This window comes from Arachis duranensis, chromosome 5 (genome assembly GCF_000817695.3).
Source record: "Arachis duranensis cultivar V14167 chromosome 5, aradu.V14167.gnm2.J7QH, whole genome shotgun sequence".
NCBI lineage: Eukaryota > Viridiplantae > Streptophyta > Magnoliopsida > Fabales > Fabaceae > Arachis > Arachis duranensis.
The window spans coordinates 56848104-56862996 of NC_029776.3; the positions used below are offsets into that span (position 1 = coordinate 56848104).

Here is a 14893-nt window from a genome sequence, read left to right on the forward strand (position 1 = left end):
TGTGAAATTTTTTATGTTTGGGGCATTGACTTCATGGGTCCATTTCCAAATTCTAATGGTTACTTTTATATACTGTTAGCTGTAGATTGTGTTTCTAAATGGGCGGAAGCAATTTCTACCCGTACTGATGATGGTAACACTGTTGTTTCCTTTGTTAGAAACCATATTATTTGTCTCTTTGGATCACCACGAGCAATCGTGAGTGATCAAGGCACCCACTTTTGTAATAGGGAACTAACAGGATTACTTAAGAAGCATGGGATAATTCACAAATTAGCAACAGCTTACCATCCCTAGACCAATAGGCAAGTAGAAGTCTCTAACAGAGAGATTAAATGTATTCTGGAGAAGATAGTAAAGCCTCATAGGAAGGACTGGAGTGCCAGGCTACAAGATGCGCTCTGGGCATATAGAACAGTGTACAAGACACCCATTGGGATGAGCTCCTTCTGCTTAGTATACGGAAAAGCTTGCCACCTTCCAGTAGAGGTGGAACACAAGGCTTTCTGGGCTGTGAAGGAGTGTAGCATGAACTTTGAGGAAGCTGGTGCTGAAAGAAAGCTGCAACTAGCAGAACTAGAGAACCTTCGTCTAGAAGCATATGACAACTCCAGGCGATACAAAGAAAAGATGAAGGTTGTCCATGACAAGCACATAAAAAGAAGAGAATTCAGACCAGGGGAGTTAGTTCTTCTATATAACTCCAAACTGAGGCTCATGCTAGGTAAACTGAGATCAATATGGGAAGGTCCATACAGAGTCGAAAAGGTAGAGCTATACGGAGTTTTTCACCTGCGTCATCCTTCCAGCTCCAAATTCATCAAGGTCAATGGACATCGCCTAAAGCTTTATCATGGTGAGAAGATGAAGGATCACAAAGAATTCGAGGTCTTCCTCCTAGAAGACCCACCAACAGAAGCAGAAGAAGCTTGAAGACTGTCAAACTTAAGGATGTAAAAGCAAAGTGCTAGGTGGGAGACAACCCACCATGGTATAATCGTTCCGTTTCAGCCTTAGTTTTATTTTACTTTATTCTATTTTGTTTTTGTTAATGAATCTTCTCATAAGCCTTAGTTTTATTTTACATTATTCTATTTTGTTTTTGTTAATGACTCTTCTCATAATTTCTACATATAGTCTGCATTCACATTTGCATTTGCATTCTGCACATATAAAAAAAAATAAAAAATAAAATAAAAATAAGAGAGAGGAAGCACGCGACGCGCCAGCGTCGCCGACGCATCTGCGTCAAAGGAGAATTAGCGAAAAAAGGGAATTGAACAGAAAGTCACGCGGAAGCATGGCTGGAGACGTGCCTTAGGTACAAACACGCCCAAGCAACCGCATCCCTGATGCGTCCGCTTCATTTGCGAAAATGCGCGTCACCCACGCGCAGGCGTGACCCCGCAAAATTGACGTAAAGGGGTGTATGGCAGAAAGTTGTGATGAAGTAGGGCTGGAACTATGCTAGAAGCACAAGCCTTACCACGCAAACGCGTGCCCCACGCATTCGCGTCATTTTGAAAGAAAGGCCATTCACGCGTGCGCGTCACCCACGCACACACGTTACCCTGAATTTTGGCAATATGCATTGGAGACAGAGAGTTGCGTGAACGCGAGGCTGCTCTCGCGCCACTAGCACAAATTAAGTCACGCGTCCACGTGACGGACGTGACCACGTCACTTAAAAATAACGCTACTCACACGATCACATGACCCACGCGCCCACGTCACATGCGACGCACCGTTTTCCTATATCAGCACCAGATATCTTATGTTTTCCCCCCAAATCCTATTTTTCTCTTCTCCCTTCTTATTTCTTATTTCTTTATTCTTTCTTCTTTACTCCTTCTCACTTTTTACTTTCTTCTCTCCCCCTTTCTTCCTTCTTCACAAATCATCATCAAGGTTCTTTTCTTTTCTTCTTTCCTCTTTACTTTTCCATTATTATTTTATCTTTATTTATGTTTTCTTCTTCTTTTTCCTTTTACTTTCATTATCTATGCTTTTTTTCTTTCTATTTCTTTTTAAACCCTTTTAATTGCTGTTGGAAAATTATTTGGGTCACTATTTTCTATATTTTGCTTGTGAATTATTAAGGAATTATTTGACAATTATATATTACTTTGTAATGGTTGCTTGCATGTTCATTTTAATACTTTCAATAACATCTTACTATGCATGCTATGTGTTTGTGAAAATGCCTGTATGGCATTGTGCATTATTTAAAATTATTCTATTCTACTACTCTAATGCCTTCTTTTCACAAATCCCCTTTTATATTTTATTGATTAAAATATAATTGTCAATACAAACAGATTGTTAGTTTAAATGAGTTGATAATCTAACTTGGACATTTAATGCTTGATCTATGCTACTCATGCCTATGTTGGCATGCCAATAAACATCTTGCATCTAATTGTCATTACATGCACTTGCTATATTTCCATTGATGAACTTTCACATGTAGTCATGACCATGTGTTAACGACATCCTTCTTTACCGTGCATTGATTATCACCGATACCATCCCCTTCCTTGTTCTAACCCTTCATTTTAAAAAGTTACTTTCTTCTTCCCTTTTCAGGATGGCCACCAAGAAAGGCAAGGAGAAAGCTACTCCCAAACCACCAAAAAGGAGAGGAACAAAGAGAGCATTAGTGGTAGAACCATCTTCAACAACGGTTAAACCCTCAACAAAATGAATCAAGAAGATCATCAAGGTCGATGAAAAAGAGAAAGCCTTTCCAGCAAAGGACACTGTGAGGTTCACTAACCGCTACTGTGAGCAGATGTTTCCCATCCTAGCTGAGAGAAACTATAACAATGAGCACCTTCTCATCCTCCCAACCCGCATTGTTAAAATTATTGAGCCCCGTATTGAGCAAAGACAATGAGGATTCCTACAGAGACAGCCACGACAAGTTAATCTATCATGAGTAGTTGAATTCTACTCCAATTTTCATATGCCAACCCTGCAGTCTGTCTATGTCCATCAGAAGCAAGTCCCCATAACTGAAGAGGCCATTCAGCGAGCTTTAGATCTTCCTCCTGCTCCAGAAGGATTGGACGCATTTCAAGAAGCCTCACTCAAGCGCCAGACATACCAATTTGACTGAGACGTCGTTCTCAGAGTTATCGCACAACCTGGCAGCAGATGAATTTATGGATACCATCGATCCCGACCAAAAGGGATATCGGCTTCCGCACTTACCTTGGAGGCTCGAATATGGGTACAGATTGTGTCCCATTACGTCTTTCTGAGCACTCACGAGTCCTCTTTCACTGCAGACATGGCTGTTCTACTCTGGTGTATCATTACAGACCAGTCTCTAAACTTAAAGACACATCCGGAATACCATGGGACACGTACAAATTACGGGCAACTTACCTTTTCCCTCCTTGGTTTCAAATCTAGTCTCAGTAGCCGGAGTCTCCTACAGGGCTGGGGACACTAAAGCCATGCTTCCACCGGATTATCAGTACGTCCCTAACGAGAAATATATCAGACCTCCAGCAGCCACTACCCACCAGCCTACAGAATCGGCCGAAGACATTCCCCCTTCCACACCACAAGCACCTACAACAAATCAACTGCTCCATCAGATGCTTAAAAGATTGGATCGGCAAGACTAAAAAGCAAAGCTAAGGGAGCGCCGTAACCAGCGTCGATTCACATACCTCAAGGAGATGCTTATGGGAAACCACAGACCTTACAAAGACCCAGACACTCCGGACTCCACTTCATTTACCAGCACATGGAGCCATGACGGTCCCGATTGTGGAGATACTGCTACTAGCCCATCTTTGCTCCTGACAAATGGCACTAAGGACGGTGCAAAACCTTAAGTGTGGGGAGGTCGGTCAGTACCTAACTTCCAGAGGTAATTTCTCTTCCCTAACACCAATAAAGTAAGATATTTATTTATTTTTATTTTTTAGAATAGGATAGTGATCGGGGTAAAACTTGTCTCTCAACAAATTCCCATTCGGCAAGTGTACCGAATTTGTCGTCAAGTAAAAACTCACAATAGAGTGAGGTCGAATCCCACAGGGATTGATTGATCAAGCAACTTTAATTAGAGGAATGATCTAGTTGAGCGAATCCATGAATAGAGTTGATAATTGCAGAAATTAAAATGGCAAGAAAGTAAATGACTGAAAGTAAATAGCAGAATTGTAAATGGGAATGGGGGAATTGCTCATAAAAGTAAATTGCAGAAAATAAAGAGAATGGGTAAGATCAGAAATGGGGAGTTCATTGGGCTTAGGAGATGTTGCATTCTCCGAATCAATTTCATTTTCAACTCTTTCTCAATCAATGTACTCATTGATCTCCTTGGCAATCTTAAGTGATTGAATCACAATTTCTTGCAATTCAATCTCTCAAATCTTGATCAATAGCCAATTCCTTGGTCAATTGCTCATGAGAAGAGATGAAGTGTGGTCACTGATTATACCACATGCACTTCCCAAATCAAATGCTTAGAGGGTTATAGCCACATACCCATCCACACTCAATTTGGTCAGCATGAGAAAGCATTTCTAGCTAATCTCTTCATTCCTCTTTCAAGGATCCGAAGAGATCCATGTTTGAGTAGCTTCTTTTCCAAGATAACTATCTAATTGGATGAAGATCGGAAGCTTTCAAGAAAAATCAAAAGGAAAGATAGAAGAAGAATAAGAAAATTAGTATTGATCCATCAAATTACAACAGAGCTCCCTAACCCAATGAAAGGGGTTTAGTTGTTCATAGCTCTAGAAATCAAAATCAAAGATGGAGAATACATAATAAAGCTAGAAGTGCAAAGAAAGTAAATACAAAGAGTAGTTCTCTTTCTTAGCTCCCAAAAAGCTCCTCCCCCAAATGCTCCTCTCTATTTCAAAACTACTCCTATATATACTACTCTTCTCAGCTTCTAGTTAGCTCTTCAAGTCTTGGGCCTTTGGATTTTTGAGCTTGAAGCAATTCCTTTCTTCAATTGGGCTTGGCTTACTTGCAGAGAGAAAGTGTGAAGTGGGCAGAGACTTTAGCTCAAGACGTTAGGGGTGTTTAACATTTAATGAAAATACAAGTTCGAGAACATTAGTGACACTTAACATTGTCACTAACGTTGCCATGCACCCCTTTGCCTCACGTTAAAGCCCACGTTAACTGGGTTAACGTGGCTTTTAACTTTGCCTTGCTAGCCTTCGAGAACGTTAGTGACACTCAACATTGTCACTAACGTTCAAGTGTGCCCCTTCTTGCTTCACGTTAAAGCTCACGTTAACTAGGTTAACGTGGCTCATCCCAACGTTAGTAACAATGTTGAGTGTCACTAACGTTGGCTCATTCTTTATTCCTCATCGTTAGCTTCCACGTTAACCAAATTAACGTGGAGGTTAACGTGGCTCTTGGGGGTTGTGTGGTTGCTCCAACGTTAGTGACAATGTTGAGTGTCACTAACGTTGTCGACAACTCTTCATCTCTTACGTTAGCTCCCACGTTAACCAAGTTAATGTGGGAGTTAACGTGGCTCTTTGCACCTTAGGCCAACGTTAGTGACAATGTTGAGTGTCACTAACGTTGGCTTCTCTTCCCCCTTTAACGTTAGAGGCCACGTTAACTAGGTTAACATGGCTTCTAACGTGGCCATTTGTGAGCAATTGCCAACGTTAGTGACAATGTTAAGTGTCACTAATGTTGGCTCAACTTCTCTTCTCCACGTTAGAGTTCACGTTAACTTAGTTATCATGACTCTTTAACGTGGGCATTGATGGCTTTTGAGAGTGTTTTTGGCAATCACTTTTCTCCTTAACTTTGCAAGTTACCTCCCATTCCTTGCTTCCTTTGGTCCTGAAATCAAGCAATAGAGTGCATCAAAGTTCTAGTCCACGTCATAGGTAATGCAATATACAATTTTGTCATTAAAATCATGCAAAATCCTCATGAAATAATGTAAAATGCACAATGTATGCTTGAATCAAGGTCTGAGTGAATATTTTCCCAAAACTAACTTATTTCCTAAGAAAATGCATGAAATTACCTAAAAACAATAAAGAAAAGGTCAGTGAAACTGGCCAAAATGCCCTGGCATCACATAGATTGCATACAAATAATTAGTTGCATGCATGTTCTATTTGGTTGAAAAAAAAATAAGTTTCTTTTTAAGACCCTATTTTTGAAAATTTTCACTAATTTAAATCAAAACTTTTATGTTAAATTTGTTTGAAGTTGTATTTGGAACATAGTTTAAAAATCTAAAAACACACAACCCGTGAGATTTTGAGCATAATCACATGGTTTCATTATTTAACCATAAATATTTTATTCTTGTGTGTTTACTTCTCTATGATTGTAATCCATATTTTGTTTCATCCTATATGTCCAATGTTTAATGTGTTATATGCATGCATATGATTGAGGCCATCACTTGTTTAGCTCACTTATCCCAAATAAACATACCCTTTAAATCACTAGCCTTAAGCAGAAAACAATTAAATATCCCAAATTGAATCTTTGGTTAGTTTAAGATAGAGATTGTGTGTTAATTAAGTATGGGAAAAATTTTGGGAACATGGGTTAATAAGGGAATATGTTATGTTCTTACTTTAATAAAATATTGGGAATTTGGGTGCCTACTCATGTAAAACAGAAAAATGAAAAATCCATATGCATTGATATGTTATTTTTACTTAAAAAAATCCAAAATAAATAAATAATTAAGGGAAAAAAATTAACCCAGTTCTAAGTTGAGTTAAGTTCCAAAATCACTGCACATGTGATAAAAAATTAAAAGAAAGTTGATGCATGAGTATGTAATGCAAAAGTGGGAAATTTTGGGTAGCTAGGCATGATTCTAGAGTTATAAAAATTAAAAGAAAGTTGATGCATGAGTATGTAATGCAAAAGTGGGAAATTTTGGGTAGCTAGGCATGATTCTAGAGTTATAAAGAGTGTATGTATGTTAGGTGAGAGATTAAGTTAGTCAAAGATTCATATTTTAGTTCACTTAACCATATATATATATCCTCACCCTACCTTAGCCCCATTACAACGTTGAAAAGACCTCATGATGTTTGCATTGTACATTAAATATTGTTGATTGGTTAGGTGAAAAACAAAGTTTAGAAAGCATAATTAGAGAATAGTAGAGTGATTACCCTATACACTTGAGAGACTAGAGTGCATATACACCATCAGTGAGGGTTCAGTGCTTAATTCTATGTTCCCTGCTTTCATGAGCTATCTTCTTACATTTTTATCTGTTCTTACTGTATAAATTGAATTAGTGGAACTTGATTTATGTTTGTCTTGAAGAACTTATTTACTTTTAACCAAGTAGACAAAAATCATATAGTTGCATTTATATATTGGTGCACAAAATTGTGATCTCTAACAATGGCGCTCAACTTGGTATGCGCGTTCATAATCTCAACACTTTCTTCACAACTCCGCACAACTAACCAGCAAGTGCACTGGGTCGTCCAACTAATACCTTACGTGAGTAAGGGTCGATCCCACGGAGATTGTCGGCTTGAAGCAAGCTATGGTCACCTTGTAAATCTTAGTCAGGCGGAATCAAATAGGTAATAGAGTTTGATAATTAAAATAGAAATAAAACATAAAGTAAAGATAGAGATACTTATGTAATTCATTCGTGAGAATTTCAGATAAGTGTATGAAGGTGCTTTGCTCCTTTTGAATCTCTGCTTTCCTACTGCCTTCATCCAATCCTTCATACTCTTTTTCATGGCAAACTGTATGTAGGGTTTCACCGACGTCAATGGCTACCTCCCATCCACTCAGTGAAAAAGGTCCTCTACAGTTTTCCGCATTACTAATCATCTGTCGGTTCTCGATCATGTTGGAATAGGATTTACTATCCTTTTGCATCTGTCACTATGCCCAACACTCGTGATTTTGAAGCTCTTCACAGTCATCCCTTCCCAAATCCTACTCGGAATACCACAGACAAGGTTTAGACTTTCCGAATCTCAGGAATGGCCACCAATGGATTCTAGCTTATACCACGAAGACTCTGATCTCCCGGAATGTAAAGCTCAGTTGTCAGGCGAGGCAGTCATGCGTCGTGGGCCAGGAGTCCAAGAGATGCACGCTCAATCTTAAGTAGAACGGAAGTGATTGTCAGTCACGCGTTCATAGTTGAGAATGATGATGAGTGTCACGGATCATCAGATTCATCAGGTTGAAGTGCGAGTGAATATCTTAGAAAAAGAATAAGCTTGAATTGAATAGAAGAACAATAGTAATTGCATTAATACTCAAGGAACAGCAGAGCTTCACACCTTAATCTATGGTGTGTAGAAACTCCACCGTTGAAAATACACAAGAACAAGGTCTAGGCATGGCCGAATGGCCAGCCCCCAAAATGTGATCAAGAGATCAAAAGATGATCAAAAGATGAAAATAAAATAGTAAAAGGTCCTATTTATAAGAAAACTAGCTACTAGGGTTTACAGAAATAGGTAAATGATGCAGAAATCCACTTCCGGGACCACTTGGTGTGTGCTTGGGCTGAGCATTGAGCTTTACACGTGTAGAGACTTCTCTTGGAGTTAAATGTCAGCTTTGGTACCAGTTTGGGCATTTAACTCCAACTTTTATGCCAGCTCTGGCGTTTTGACTTCAGAATAAGGCAGAGAAGGGGCGTTTGAACGCCAATTTGCATCATCAAAACTCGGGAAAAGTATGGACTATTATATATTGCTGGAAAACCCTAGATGTCTACTTTCCAACATAATTGAGAGCACGCCATTTGGGGTTCTATAGCTCCAAAAATTCTACTTCGAGTGCAGGAAAGTCAGAATCCAACAGCATCTGCAGTCCTTTATCAACCTCTGAATCAGATTTTTGCTCAGGTCCCTCAATTTCAGCCAGAAAATACCTGAAATCACAGAAAAACACACAAACTCATAGTGAAGTCCAGAAATATGAATTTTGCATAAAAACTTAATAAAAACATCCCAAAAAGTACCTAGATCCTCTAAAACTACCTAAAAATAATGCAAAAAAGCGTATATATTATCCGCTCATCACAACACCACACTTAAATTGTTGCTTGTCCCCAAGAAACTGAAAACAAAATAGGATAAAAAGAAGAGAATATACAATGAATCCCACAGTATCAATGAAACTTAGTCCTAATTAGATGAACGGGGCTTGTAGCTTTTTGCTTCTGAACAGTTTTGGCATCTCACTTTATCCTTTGAGGTTCAGAACGATAGGCATCTATAGGAACTCAGAATTTCAGATAGTGCTATTGATTCTCCTAGTTCAGTGCGTTGATTCTTGAACACAGCTTCTTTATGAGTCTTGGTCGTGACCCTAAGCACTTTGTCTTCCAATATTACCACCGGATACATAAATGCCACAGACACATAACTGGGTGAACCTTTTCAGATTATGACTCAGCTTTGTTAAAGTCCCCTGTTAGAGGTGTCCAGAGTTCTTAAGCACACTCTTTTTGCTTTGGATCACGACTTTAACCACTCAGTCTCAAGTTTTTCACTTGGACCTTCATGACACAAGCACATGGTTAGGGACAGCTTGATTTAGCCGCTTAGGCTTGGATATTATTTCCTTGGGCCTTCTTATCCATTAACGCTCAAAGCCTTGGATCCTTTTTACCCTTGCCTTTTGGTTTAAGGGTTATTGGCTTTTTCTCCTTGCTTTTTCTCTCTTTTTTTTTGCCATTTTTTTCACTACTTTTTCTTACTTCAAGAACCAATTTCATGATTTTTTAGATTATCAACAACATTTCTCTTTGTTCATCATTCTTTCAAGAGCCAACAACTTTAACATTCATAAACAACAAGATAAAAAATATGCACTGTTCAAGCATTCATTCATAGAGCAAAAAGTATTGCCACCACATCAAACTAATTAAACTAGTTTCAGGATAAAATTTGAAATCCAAGTACTTCTTGTTCTTTTGTAATTAAGCACATTTTTTCATTTAAGAGAGGTGAAGGATTCATTTATTCATGGCTTTAAGGCATAGACACTAGACACTAATGATCATATAGTGAAGACACAAACATAGATAGAACATATAGCCTAAAAATCGAAAACAGAAAAATAAATAGACAAGGAGATTAAGTAATGAGTCCACCTTAGTGAGGGTGATGTCTTCCTCTTGAAAATCCTATGGAGTGCTTGAGCTCTTTGATGAGCGGATAATTTATACGCTTTTTGGCATTGTTTTTAGGTAGTTTTTAGTATGATCTAATTACTTTTAAGGATGTTTTCATTAGTTTTTATGCTAAATTCACATTTCTGGACTTTACTATGAGTTTGTGTATTTTTCTGTGATTTCAGGTATTTTCTGGCTGAAATTGAGGGACCTGAGCAAAACTCTGATAGGAGGCTGACAAAGGACTGTTGATGTTGTTGGAATCTGACCTCCCTGCACTCGAAATGGATTTTCTGGAGCTACAGAACTCCAATGGCGCTCTCTCAACGGCGTTGGAAATTAGACATCCAGAGCTTTCCAGCAATATATAATAGTCTATACCTTATTCGGAATTTGACGACGTAAACTGGCGCTCAACGCCAATTCCATGCTGCATTCTAGAGTCAAACGCCAGAAACACGTCACGAACCAGAGTTGAACGCCCAAAACACGTTACAACTTGGCGTTCAACTCCAAGAGAAGCCTCAGCTCGTGGATAGATCAAGCTCAGCCCAAGCACACACCAAGTGGGCCCCGAAAGTGGATTTATGCATCAATTACTTACCTCTATAAACCCTAGTAGCTAGTTTAGTATTAATAGAACTTTTTACTAGTCTATTAGATATCTTGGTTCCATATTTGGATTTTGACATCCTGGTTTTCGTTATGGAGGCTCGCCATTCGGCCATGCCTGGACCTTTCACTTATGTATTTTTAACGGTGGAGTTTCTACATACCAAAGATTAAGGGTGTGGAGCTCTGCTGTACCTCAAGTTTCAATGCAATTACTATTATTTTCCATCCAATTCGATTTATTCCTATTCTAAGATATTCATTGCACTTCAACTTGATATATGTGATGATCCGTGACACTCATCATCATTCTCACCTATGAACCCACGTGATTGACAACCACTTCCGTTCTACCTTAGACCAGGCACATATCTCTTGGATTCCTTAATTAGAATCTTCGTGGTATAAGCTAGAATTGATGTCGGCATTCATGGGAATCCGGAAGGTCTAACCTTGTCTGTGGTATTCTGAGTAGGATTTCGGGATTGAATGACTGTGACGAGCTTCAAACTCCTGAAGGCTGGGCGTTAGTGACAGACGCAAAAGAATCACTGGATTCTACTCCAACCTGATTGAGAACCGACAGATGATTAGCTGTGCTGTGACAGAGCATTTAGACCATTTTCACTGAGAGGATGGGATGTAGCCATTGACAATGGTGATGCCCTACAAACAGCTTGCCATGGAAAGGAGTAAGAAGGATTGGATGAAAGCAGTATGAAAGCAGAGATTCAACAGGGACAATAATCTCCATACGCTTATCTGAAATTCCCATCATTAATTTACATAAGTATTTCTATCCTTTATTATTTAAGCAAGTATCTCTTTATACTTCCCATAACCAATTATTATCAGCCTGACTGAGATCTACAAGATGACCATAGATTGCTTCATACCAACAATCTCCGTAGGATCGATCCTTACTCACGTAAGGTATTACTTGGATGACCCAGTACACTTGCTGGTTAGTTGAGTGAAGTTGTGAGGTTATATTTAGACCATGGTATTGAGCACCAAGTTTTTTGGAGCCATTACTGGGGAATTAATTTTGAACAACAATTCAAGCATAAATCACAATTTCGTCCATCAAGTTTTTGGCGCCGTTGCTGGGGATTGTTCGAGTATGGACAACTGACGGTTCATCTTGTTGCTCGGATTAGGTAATTTTCTTTTTATTTTTCTTTTCAAAAAAGTTTTTAAAAATTTTTCAAAATTTTTTCTCTTATTTTCGTTTTTCCAAATAAAAAATAATTTTCAAAAAATATAATAAAAATACAAAAAAATCATAAAATCAAAAAATTCAAAAATATTTTGTGTTTCTTGTTTGAGTCTTGAGTCAATTTTTAAGTTTGGTGTCAATTGCATGCTTTAAAAATTTTTCTTGCATTTCAAAAATTTATGCATTTATGGTGTTCTTCATGATCTTCAAGTTGTTCTTGACAAGTCTTCTTGTTTGATCTTGATGATTTCTTGTTTTGTGTTGTATGTTGTTTTTCATATGCATTTTTGCATTCATAGTGTCCATGCATTAAAGAATTCTAAGTTTGGTGTCTTGCATGTTTTCTTTGCATAAAAAATTTTTCAAAAATATATTCTTGATATTCATCATGATCTTCAAAGTGTTCTTGATGTTCATCTTGACATTCATAGTTTTCTTGCATGCATCATGTGTTTTAATCCAAAATTTCATGTTTTGGGTCATGCTTGTGTTTTTCTCTCTCCTCATAAAAAATTCAAAAATAAAAAATATCTTTTCCTTATTTCCCTCCAAATTTTAAAAATTTTGTGTTGACTTTGTCAAAATTTTTAAAAATTAGTTGTTTCTTACAAGTCATGTCAGAATTTCAATTTAAAAAATTCTTATCTTTTCAAAACTTTTTCAAAAATCAAATCTTTTTCATTTTTTTTCTTGTTAATTTCGAAAATTTCAAAATTATTTTTCAAAACCTTTTTCTTAATTTTATTTCAAATTTTCAAAATTACACTAACAATTAATGTGATTGATTCAAAAATTTGAAGTTTGTTACTTTCTTGTTAAGAAAGGTTCAATCTTTAAATTCTAGAATCATATCTTTTATTTCTTGTTAGTTAAGTAATTAAGTTTAATTTTAAAATTTAAATCTTTTTCAATCCTATCTTTTTATCATATCTTTTTGTCTTATCTTTTTATCATATCTTTTTCAAAATTTATCTTTTTTCAAAAATTTGATTTCAAAATATTTTATCTAACTTCTTATCTTCTTATCTTTTCAAATTTGATTTTAATATCTTTTTCAACTAACTATTTGACTTTTTGTTTGTTTCTTATCTTTTTCAAAACCACCTAACTACTTTTCCCTCTTTAATTTTCGAAAATATCTCATCTCTTTTTCAAAATTTCTTTTTAAATTGTTTTAAATTTTAATTTTAATTATATCTTATCTTTAATTTTCGAAAATCATTTAACTCTTTTTTTAAAATTTATTTTCGAAAATTTCGCCTTCTCTCATATTATTCTATTTATTTATTTATTCACTAACACTTCTCTTCACCTCTCTTCATCTCAATTCACAACCCCTATCCTTACCCTTCTGTTTGGATTCTCCTTTCTTTATTCCCTTTCTTCATCTACTAACAATAAGGAACCTCTTTACTGTGACATAGAGGATTCCTCTTTCTTTTCTTGTTCTCTTCTTCCCTATATGAGCAGGAACAAGGAAAAAGGCATTCTTGTTGAAGCTGACCCTGAACCTGAAAGGACTCTGAAGAGGAAACTAAGAGAAGCTAAATTACAACAATCCAGAGACAACCTTTCTAAATTTTTCGAACAAGAGAAGGAGATGGCAGCCGAACCCAACAACAACAATGCAAGGAGGATGCTTGGTGATTTCACTAAACCAACGTCCAAGTTTGATGGAAGAAGCATCTCCATTCCTGCCATTGGAGCAAACAATTTTGAGCTGAAACCTCAATTAGTTGCTTTAATGCAACAGAACTGCAAGTTTCATGGACTTCCATCTGAAAATCCCTATCAGTTTTTAACTGAGTTCTTGCAGATCTGTGAGACTGTAAAGATGAATGGAGTAGATCCTGAAGTCTACAGGCTCATGCTTTTTCCTTTTGCTGTAAGAGACAGAGCTAGAACATGGTTGGATTCACAACCTAAAGATAGCCTGGACTCCTGGTCTATCTAAGTTCTCTAAGATGTCATTGGACCATTCTGTAGGTGGATCCATTCACCTAAAGAAAACGCCTGCAGAAGCTCAAGAACTTATTGACATGGTTACAAATAACCAATTCATACACTTCTGAGAGGAATTCTGTGAATAATGGGATGCCTCCAAGGAAGGGAGTTCTTGAAATTGATACTTTGAATGCCATATTGGCTCAGAATAAAGTATTGACTCAGCAAGTCAACATGATTTCTCAAAGTCTGAATGGATGGCAAAATGCGTCTAACAGTACTAAAGAGGCAGCTTCTGAATAAGCTTATGATCCTGAAAACCCTGCAATAGCAGAGGTAAATTACATGGGTGAACCTTATGGGAACACCTATAATTCATCATGGAGAAATCATCCAAATTTCTCATGGAAGGATCAACAAAAGCCTCAACAAGGAGACTTCATCCAAATTTTTAGCTCTCTGTTAGAGACTTCAGCTTGCCCATTTGTCTGTGGATGATACGGAGTTGCCACTTTGTGGCTAATTCCATATCTGATCATAGCAGAGTATAGCTGTCTATTGCAGAAATGAGTGCCCCCGTCACTGATTAGTACTCTGGGAACACCAAACCTGCTGAAGATGTGTTTCTGGAGGAATTTCAACACGGTCTTGGTATCATTAGTGGGTGTAGCAATTGCTTCTACCCACTTAGATACATAGTCCACTGCCACCAGAATGTAAGTGTTTGAGTATGATGGTGGGAATGGACCCATGAAGTCAATTCCCCATACATCAAACAATTCTATCTCTAATATCCCTTGTTGAGGCATGGCATATCCGTGAGGCAAGTTACCAGCTCTTTGGCAACTGTCACAGTTACGCACAAACTCTCAGGCATCTTTATAGAGAGTAGGCCAGTAGAAACCACATTGGAGGACTTTAGTGGCTGTTCGCTCACTTCCAAAATGTCCTCCATACTGTGATCCATGGCAGTGCCATAG

General features: G+C 37.6%; 1 protein-coding gene across 1 annotated transcript; it reads left to right on the forward strand.

Moving 5' to 3' along the window:
* The first annotated feature begins 438 nt into the window (after positions 1 to 438).
* On the forward strand, positions 439 to 933 carry LOC107489374 (uncharacterized). The gene has a single exon (XM_016110124.1). It carries the CDS (start codon positions 439 to 441, stop codon positions 931 to 933), a length of 495 nt encoding a protein of 164 aa, XP_015965610.1.
* Positions 934 to 14893: the final 13960 nt, after the last annotated feature.